The sequence below is a fragment of the Blennius ocellaris genome (genome assembly GCF_963422515.1).
Source record: "Blennius ocellaris genome assembly, chromosome: 16".
Lineage (NCBI taxonomy): Eukaryota > Metazoa > Chordata > Actinopteri > Blenniiformes > Blenniidae > Blennius > Blennius ocellaris.
The window spans coordinates 2424058-2434004 of NC_137665.1; the positions used below are offsets into that span (position 1 = coordinate 2424058).

Sequence of the window (9947 nt, forward strand, 5' to 3'; positions counted from 1 at the left end):
AATTAAGCTTTGTTTCACCAAGTTATTGAACAACTTTATATAAACTGGGGAAACCCACATTTGCTTCTCTCAACACACACGTGTAGGTTTTAACTTGTGTTGTGTTATGTGGTAGAGATAATTACTGTTGTGGAAAAACACATTAAGGGAATTTTCAGGGGTTTTAGATGAAGTAAATAAGAGACCATTTTCGGGAACTTACAGAGTATTCTGGACAGGTGCGTTTGGCCCCCCTTTTTCCTGGGTTCATTTTTCTTTTCTTTATTGCCATTATGTAATATGAGAGAACTATGATCTTGAACTTTATGGATTATATGTTTACAGATGCAGTTATCCCATGAGATAATTACTTGAATAAAAATGTCAATACATTTATATAGATAGATAGATAGATAGATAGATAGATAGATAGATAGATAGATAGATAGATAGATTTTGGTGCCATCTGCTGTCCAATAATATGAACGTTTTTGGGAGGTATTTAAAAAGTTTTTTTTTTTGTCATAAAATGCAACACTGACGACTTTTGTTAATATAAAATTTCATTGAATATCAATGTAAAACCTGATGTTGAACTACGTAATTCCTTGCGTCATCATCCGAGTACACTCTCAAGGATTTTATTGATCTTTGCGCGTTTTACTTTGAAAAAGCGGCACCGGAAGTGGATATCTTTATTTTGAAAAATGTGGCCCGGAAGCGGATGTGTGTTTGTTTTTGTCGTTTTGAACTTCACATTGATTTTTTTGAGAGAGAGAGAGAGAGAGAGAGAGAGAGCGAGAGAGAGAGAGAGAGAGAGAGAGAGAGCTGTCAGCCACGTCACCTCCTCTGAAACTCCTTCTGCAGCCTGGAAACTGTCTCAGGAGTTTTACTTTTAAAGAGTTTGTGATTTTTCCCCCCTTCATTTCTCTCGGTAAGAAACCCACCGAGCCGTCCGGAGCCGCCCCCCCCCCCCCCCCCCCCCTCTCTCTCTCTCTGCACGTCTCCCATTTCTTTCTTTCTTTCTTTCCGTCCCCTTCTGAAGCCGGAGTCTCTTCGCCTCCCGGTGCCTCCTGGACGTCCAGGCCCGCCAGGACTCGTTCACTTTCACAGTTCGGAGGAGGAACGTAAACAACATGAACGTCTTTCGTCTGGCCGGTGACGTGTCACATTTGTTGGCGATCATCATCCTGCTGCTGAAGATATGGAAATCCAAATCCTGCGCTGGTAAGGAACACACAACTCTCTCTCTCTCTCTCTCTCTCGCGCGCGCACACACACACACACACACGCGCGCGCGCACCTGATTGCATGCTGCTGTGCATCAAAGTACAAGGAAACGCGTCTCAGTGGATTGAACATGACTGCATTGTTGGAGGTGTTTGCAGAGGAGTACCTTCAGGAAGTGCGGGCGACGTGGCAATGTTTGGCAAAAAGTGAACTGACGCCTGCTCCACCTCTTCGTGGCAACAAATAAATAAATAATACAAATCTGCATTATCAAAGGAATCTCAGCTGTTGCAGAGGTTCGCAAGTGAAAGACGAAACCATAGATGGGAAGTGGCACAATGCAGACCCAGACGCCTGTGAATGCATATCATGGATTGTTAAAGTGCATTGTCTTTGGGGTTTGTTTTTTTTCCCCACCTGTAGGCATCTCTGGGAAGTCACAGGTGCTGTTTGCGCTGGTGTTCACCACCAGGTACCTGGACCTGCTCACGGTCTTCATTTCTGCCTACAACACAGTTATGAAGGTAAGTCTGGACCAAAGCGCCTCCCACACCAGCAAACATGGAGATGGACGACGGTGGATAAGCAATGGCTGAAATACTTTAAAGTCTGAGCATCCAACTCGGATCATCGACACCCTTTTCAAAGTCCAAGTCCCAAATGTATACTTTTTTTTCAGAATATTGACAAAGTATAAAATCAATTTGGGTCAAAAGGTGAATCCAGTTTTTATTTTCTTACAAGGATTTGACAATATACAGAAAACAATGGTGCAGTACTATATCTCGGCTGCAGTGAGGTGATACGTTTTGACTGTTGACGTTGTCAAAATGAATGTGGGAATTTTAAGGAAAAAGTTAGAAAGCAAATCTACTAAAATTGGAAACAATTAGGTGCATTCAAATAAAGACCATTTATCGTGGTTATCCAACCCCGAATCTCAATCGCAGCTGTTTTATCTCAGCAAAAGTCAGATAAAAGACAGACGGCACCCACAACTCTATAGAACCACTTTTCAGTTGACGCAAGTTTTTGGATTGAGCAAAAAAAACAAACCCAAACAAACCAGGAATTCCCAGTGTTTTCCACTAGTAAAGGACGTTAACGCCGTTTTGTTCCTGCTCTCAGGTGGTGTTCCTGGCTCTGTCCTATGCCACCGTGTATTTGATCTACATGAAGTTTAAGAACACCCACAACTCGGAGCACGACACCTTCCGGGTGGAGTTCCTGCTGGTGCCCGTCATCGGGCTCTCCTTCCTGGAGAACTACGCCTTCACCCCAGTGGAGGTACACGAGTCGGAGGATACACACACACACATATAACTTTAAAAAAAACAAATCATATACACATTTATTGTGTCGTTTTTCCTCCCGATTCCTGGCAGATCCTGTGGACGTTCTCCATATTCCTGGAGTCGGTGGCGATAATGCCGCAGCTTTTCATGATCACGAAGACCGGGGAGGCGGAGTCCATCACCACCCACTACCTGTTCTTCCTGGGCCTCTACCGGGCCCTCTACATCGCCAACTGGGTGTGGCGCTACCACACGGAGGGCTTCTTCGACCAGATCGCAGTGGTGTCCGGCGTGGTGCAGACCATCTTCTACTGCGACTTCTTCTACCTTTACGTCACGAGGGGTGAGTGGAAGTCGTCGTGGAGCGACGGGACGAGGTCTCGCGTTGTTGGTCTTCGCGTTTTTAATTCAAGCTGTGGCGAATATTTTAAAATGTTACTTCAATGCTGCACTGTTGGTTCATATCAAGTCGTTCAATCGGTCGTCTTGTAGATTTATATAGATTTATGGCAATCGTGCGTTCTTTAAACGGAAACTAGGGAGCGCAGACCTTCGTTCACACCGAGCATGGAGCATCACCATGGCAACAGACACTGATCGCCTCTCCCATCCACTTTCTATGGGACTTTTTTTTGCAGTTTTTGGGGGATTTATTCAGAAAGGGTTAGTCGTCGCAAAATCTGATCGACTGGTCTTTAGATGATGACAAATAATCCCTGAAAATTTTATGCAATCTGGGTTAATAGTTTTTGCGGGGAAAAAATTGGTAAAATTCATGCATAGAAACTGATAAATAAATAAATACATGCAGGCAAAAACACAACGAAGATAAAAATGGCTGACAGGTAACTTTCTAGTGGCTCTTTGATCCTCTTTGATCCTCTTTGATCCTCTTGACTCTACATTCTATTTGAACTAACGAGGCTTGAATAGACGTGATATTTTAATGGAGATGCATTTCTTAATTTATTGTCATTTCTGTGCTTTCTAAATGTTTTTTGTGAGGAATACCACATTTCCAGGATACATTTAGCTCAAGTGCTTTCAGTTTTTTTCCTACATTAAATAAAAAATATTTTTCTAAACTTTCTACATTTCTTTTAAAGAACAGGGTAGTCGAGGGTTTGGTGACCTCCGTTAAATTACACAGCGATCTGTAATTGGTCCTGGTTTTTCTAGTTTAGGAGGTTTTGTGTTCATGTCAGCGTCTTCATAGTGTTTATTGAGAGTGCCAAAAGTTAGAAGTTGACAAATTCCCTCTGTACAGTTGAGAGCGTACGCCTGGAATCCAAGAAGACATGGAGATCTGCAGATAAATGACAAACGATAATCAGTTTAAGTCAGTTCAACTTTATTTATATAGCAGCACATGCAACGCGGTCATTTATAGGTGCTTTTAACAGAGAAATCCAACAAATATTCTTTACTCCTTTAAGCACAAATGAAACGATGCTTTTCAAGTCGGAATATCCTACTTCTTCTTCGTGATCGATTAATGAACGACTCGTAGAAATCCAAAACCTTGTGCTGACTTTGATTCCTCTTTTCTATCTTTGTGTCCCTGCAGTGCTTCGAGGGAAAGGAAAGATGTCTCTGCCAATGCCTGTTTAAAAGCAACAACAACAACAACAACAAGCCACCCATCCGTGCCTGCTGCCGCTCAGCAGGACTGATGGTCTGACATCCTTCTGTAGACCAAAACCAATAGATTTTCTGTCTGAGTGGTACTTTGAATGTGAGTTTGTGTGTATATACACTGTGTGTGTGAGTGTGTGTGAGTGTGTGTGAGTGTGTGTGTGTGTGTGTGTGTGTGTGTGTGTGTGTGTGGGGGTTTGGGTTTTCTTTTCTTCCTATGCGATGTAACAGTGACACTGGAAAAGTGTCCCTGATGATCACAAGAGGCTAAAATTCAAGTAACACTAAGAAAACTTGTCCATCCCTTTCAAGCTCAAGATCAGAGAGTATTTATTACTCCCAGTGATTCTTGCATTAAAAAAAAAAAAGAAAAAAGAAAAACACTTTTTGATACCATCAGTTGTTGAATGCCGAACCCTGAATAATAAAGCACACCTTTCGGTAGCTTCAGCACTCGGGTAGATTGTATGTAGCTTTAACGTCCACACAGCTGTACAAGTGTGAACGGTTTAATCCATCGCTACCACATCCTGACCAGTACGGTTCGTGACTAATCAGAGTTTAAAGTGGTTTGAGTTTGGGGGTTTTAGGTTTTTTTTGTTTTATCGTCACTCCCTGAATTGTTTGCTTTATTACAGCTCATTCTGAAAGGGTTTCACTCCCTCTTGCAAGTTTCTCGCCTTTAGTTTTTGGATGCTGGAGCCACAATTTGGTGTCTAACTCGGCTTTGAATCACGTTTTCATTGAGTTTCTTCTACAACTTTATGGCCCAACGTTTATATTGACATGAGAAAACCTTCCTGATTTCACTGTATGAGCAAACTGTTTCACTCCCATGTATGTTACTTCATATGTACTTTCTTTTCTTTACTGCCTTGTGTGTTTTTTGTTCCAATATCTTAATGGGAGATATATATAAAAAAAAAGAAAAGAAAGGGCTAAATATAATGTTTAGTTTTTTGTCCAATGAAGCCAAAGCCCGAACGGGAAGCTGCTGCAATGTTTGTCAAACGGTTTGTGTTTCATGAGTTCACATCTTAACGGGACTCTCCTGTCGGGTATAAAAATGGTAAAATGGCATTTGTTGAAATTCTTTAACAGACTAATCTCTTTGTCGCACGCAATTGTATTAGTCACAGCAAGATGTATTGCACAGGTTGGGTTTTTTATGACTTTATTATACAGTGAATTCTCTTTAATCAGGTGTGGTTCTTTTCTTTCTGTTCACAAGGATTTTTCCCTTTACACACACACACATGAACCTCTGACTACATAGGAAATAAGCTGACAAAAACCATAAAACATTATTTTTGGATGCATCCTTTGGTATTTTCATTGGAAAGTAACCGGGAAATTAATCCCCCTGGTACTTTCTGCACTGAATCTATCAGAAATATCAGCACAAATTAAGTTTTTGTCATTTTAATCCAGAAAAGGTTTGAATCCGCCACTCAAGAAACGTATTGGACGAGAAGGGCGTCACAGGCCGAGTCAACTACTTACTAAATATTAGTGAAAGGTGCCATTATGTTACATTTCCTGTGTTTGGTCCACATGCTGGACACACGGTTGTCGATAACTTCAGGAGCCTTTTTGTGTGGACTTTGAATGTTCACCCTGTGCATATGCGAGTTTTCTCAGCATGTGTTTCATCTTGATTTTATTTTATTTTTTTACACTAAACGATGGACTGGCAAGTGTGTATTATAGAAAATGCTCCGTTTCCTATACCAGTCTCATCGTCCGTCCCAAAGGGGTTCACTCGTGAACAGTATTTTTTTTAAATGAACGCATTTCGAACCGTCACCGTCCGTCACCCTCTCAGCGCAGCAGAGTCTTCCTGTGTTTGAACAGCACTTTGCTCCCTTCTCTCACCGCTCCCCCCACCGCCTTCGCGGCCGCGCCGATGGAGAGCGGCGACGCCACCAGGGCCGCCGCCCTCTCCACCACCTTCACCTTCTTCACCGCTTTGCCCTTCCCTTTGTCCTTGCCCGTGATCCCGGCCCCCTCCGCTGCGCCCTTCCCCAGCGCCGTCACCAACTCGCACCAGAACAGCTTCTCCGCTCGCTTCCTCTCCTCCTCGTCCACTCGCCTGCTCCTCTCTGAACCGGCGGCCTCCTCCTCTTTGCCCTCGGCGCCCTCGTGAGAGAACCTCCCCCTCTCCCCTTCCAGGAGCTTCTCCTGCGTTTCTCTCAGGGCGCTCTCGGCCTCCTCCAACATCTCGCCGCTGTAGCACTTGCCTCCATTGTCTCTCACCAGCTTGTCCAGCTTCTTGAGAAGCTGCTGGACTTGTTCTGGACTGTCCGTCGTGTTGTCGAAGGTGTGATACCCTCCCCGGCAGCTGCCGACGAACTCGAACAGCTCGGGACTCTCCCCCAGGAAGTCCTCGATGCGTTTGCCCCGCAGCTGGTCCGCCCAGGTGAACAGCACCGTGGTGAAGCCGGCGGCTCCGGGTCCAAACCGGGCCTTGATCCACCCCAGGGCCTCCCTCTCCTCCTGGGTGAACCGACCGGGCTGCAGGGTCACCAAGAAGACCTGTGGTCCTGGAGAGGTCAAGGCAACGGACTCTCCCACCTCGTCCATGAGCTCCCGAGGGGACGTCTGCGTGTGGAGGAACCCCGGAGTGTCGATGACGGAGACGCTTCGCCCGGCTACGGTCCCGGTCTGTCTCTTGCACCTCGTGGTCACTGAACACGGGGACGCTTCCGCCCAGAAGGCAGACCGGCCCAGGATGGTGTTGCCCGAGGAGCTTCTTCCTGTCCCGGTCCTGCCCAGGAGAACAATCCTCAGGGGTCCAGCTTCTGCAGAGGGGGGGCATCCTTCACTGCCTGCACACAGTCACACAACACGTTTAATAGAAATCACCTTGAAATGATCAGACATAGTAATATGTCATATTCATTATAATAAAGCCATACATCAATATATTGAATACAATTTAGTTTGGTTAAACACAATATAACGATCCATTTAAAATTGCGTGGTACCATATGTGATCACACGAGCAGAGAGTATAAATGTAATCCACATACCTGCAGGTGACGCAGCATTTTCAGACGCCGACATCCTGCCAGAGAAGATGTGGAAATCAGCTGACTGCTACTGAGGAATGTTGATTCCCCTCAATGTTTTGTACTGTGGCTGCCACTCGTGTAGTTTCTTCCTTCAGGTTATAATTATTCCGATAAAGACGCAGGACGCGTCCGTGCAGCTGCAGGCTGCATCCCGACACCTTCATGCAGTTTTTAACCCCGGAACTGTGATTATAGAGTGAAGTCCAATGTGAAAAAGCAATTAACGACATTACTTTTTAATACCACTCTGATCACCGATATTTATCATCTGAAAAATTATGATTTGTTTCGGAATTTAAGAGTGATTTGATGTTGTAGTTGTGGCATATGGCCACTAGATGGCAGTAAACACCCACAATTTATTATCGAGTTTATTGTCGAGTTACACTCAAACTCAACATAAAATTAAATACAATAAATATATCTCTTTTTTATATATAAATAGGATCAATCTAAAGTAATACCAAGTAAAAACAAATACTTTACTATGGTCTCCTTCCAATTTATAATCTTTCGCACAAGAATATGATGAAATGCGTTGAAATTAAGCTTAGGAAATGAATGTTTACTATTACAATAATCACATGAATGAATAAATTAAATATCTATATTAGTATAATCATGCAGTATCTCTGCACTGAAAGACTTCGTTGTGAGTTTAGATCAGTTCAGATGTGAGCAGAGAACCAAGAAGATAGCTTATCAATAATTCAATTAGATTTATCTATAACACCCTCATGCCAATGATAAACTTGCTAAAAATAAAAATTTAATTGAAAACAAGATCTTTTATCAGCTTAACATGGTTCTGTATGTTTAGTAGAAACAGGTTAAATTGATCAGTCAACAGTAAACATGTTGTGTAAACATCACTGACCCTTTGATATATATTATGAATGTATCTGCCTGGTTGCACCCGTTGCATCAAGACAAATCTGCACGACGTCAAGCATGAAAACCATAATCTTTCTCAGAACCAGTTGAAAATCCCTGGTAGTGGCGCGTTAAAGGTATAAATTCAGAGCATTATGGGTCTATTGTCAACACACTGCCTGGCCAAACAATAAAAGACACCTGGGTTTCACTAAGCAAATAGGCAAGAGCCTCCTATTGGATAATTACTGCATGGGCGATTATCGTTCAGCTGGCAACAAGTTATTTAACCCCAACAGATGCAGTCAGCTGCTTTTCATTTCTTTAACAACACATCCAGCTCGACGGGAGCAAATTGATGAAAGGAAGCTTCAGTGTGTCAGCTGAGAATCAGCACACATTTCTACAAAATGTCACATTTAAACCCATTGATCCACTCATTGATCGCCAATCTGTGCGTAAAAGCGCAGCTCGGCACCGTGGCGCAGTGTTTGGAGCACTGTGTATGGAGGGTGGAGTTTTTGGAGCTCCACACAGTTCTCCAGCGTGCGTCGACGAGGTCAAGTGACCACCTGAATATACTAATGACCATTTTTGTTTTACTGAAAATAAATTAACAAAAAATTAGGTGGGAAGTAGTTTTCTTTTCAGGAATAGTATTAATTTAGAAAAACTACAGATATACAAATATTTGTCTGCATCTTTAATGGCGAGCACTATCAAACAACAACAAAACAAAACTTACTTTGTGATGAAACCATTATTTGACCCCTGTATTTAAAAAACATAAATGCATCATACTGTGATTTCTCACCTTGGCCACTAGAGGAAGATGTGGCCTCAATTTAGAGAGAACTTCTTACAGAGGGTTGTTTTTTTGTTTTTTTTTAATAAGTGATAACCATTAGTCAGACACTTTCAACAGTTTTCCAGAACTTTGAACCTCTAATCATTACATTTAACTGTTACATGTTGGCGCATCCTCCAAAATGCATGTTTTGATGTTTGTGTTTTCGGAGAAAGCTCAGGGTTTGTGATTGATGCAGCCGTTCCAATAAACAGAACATGCAAACTTCACACAGAAAGATGCAACAGCCTGAAAAGTATTTATTTGATCCCTACTATATAATTTCCATAATCCACAGGAATTGTGGCAATACACAATGAAATGAAAGTCCTGTGAAAAGTCCTGCGCCGACTTCTTCTATTGAAAGCACTGAGTCACAATCTGACTGTTCCACTTCATTCTCACATTTTTCAGAGTCTCGCCACGTTACATTCCTGCATTCATCACGTGCAGCGAAGAGGCTCGCCAATACCGGTCACATATTTCTCCACCGTTTCCTCAATATCTGACCAGATGCTCTGCACCGTCTTCACAGTCGTTCTACACAGTCGGTATTTGTGGACAAATAATAAATAAAGACTATTGGAGTAAATTAGTTTGACTTTCCTGCAGCGCTCATTTAGTTACACTTTTCTATTTGTAGTATGAGGTTTCCTTGATGAAAATAGACGCTTGGATAGAGGTGCTGAATTGTAATAATCAAGCCAAGCGTGGAAGTTTCTGTAGACTCCCAAGCAAAATGCTTCCCTTTGGCTGAATTCTCTAAGGAGTTGGTTTATTTGGCTCCCTGGAGCGGCACTATGGGTCTCCGTGCTGTAGTGGGCGTTCAACCGCTAATATCGTCACATTTTCCCATTTGAAAGTTAGAAAACATGAACTACGGGTTAGAAATGTGCAAAAATAATAACTTGTCAAGTCTGTCTTTGTATTTACTTTATTTCAGGGATGTTAAATTGTGGTCCTGGAGGGCCACCGTCCCAGTGCATGTGGTTTTAACGATCAGGCCTCCTGCAG

General features: G+C 42.8%; 2 protein-coding genes across 2 annotated transcripts; one reads left to right on the forward strand and one right to left on the reverse strand.

The window, feature by feature from the left end:
• The first annotated feature begins 762 nt into the window (after positions 1 to 762).
• On the forward strand, positions 763 to 5458 carry kdelr3 (KDEL endoplasmic reticulum protein retention receptor 3). The gene is made up of 6 exons (XM_080510844.1): positions 763 to 913; positions 1025 to 1206; positions 1633 to 1733; positions 2338 to 2496; positions 2595 to 2847; positions 4072 to 5458. Exons 2-6 carry the CDS (start codon positions 1116 to 1118, stop codon positions 4113 to 4115), a joined length of 648 nt encoding a protein of 215 aa, XP_080366970.1. The 5' UTR covers positions 763 to 913; positions 1025 to 1115; the 3' UTR covers positions 4116 to 5458.
• A 502-nt stretch (positions 5459 to 5960) lies between these two features.
• LOC308141660 (GTPase IMAP family member 9) lies at positions 5961 to 7205 on the reverse strand (the record flags this gene model as incomplete). The annotated part of the gene is made up of 2 exons (XM_080511867.1): positions 5961 to 6967; positions 7172 to 7205. 2 exons carry the CDS (start codon positions 7203 to 7205, stop codon positions 5961 to 5963), a joined length of 1041 nt encoding a protein of 346 aa, XP_080367993.1.
• Positions 7206 to 9947: the final 2742 nt, after the last annotated feature.

Coding starts and splice junctions, on each gene's coding strand:
- kdelr3 (XM_080510844.1), top strand. CDS start 1,116: ATGAACGTCTTTCGTCTGGCCGGTGACGTGTCACATTTGTTGGCGATC. Junction 1,734..2,337: donor CCTACAACACAGTTATGAAG/GTAAGTCTGGAC, acceptor TCCTGCTCTCAG/GTGGTGTTCCTGGCTCTGTC. Junction 2,497..2,594: donor ACGCCTTCACCCCAGTGGAG/GTACACGAGTCG, acceptor GATTCCTGGCAG/ATCCTGTGGACGTTCTCCAT.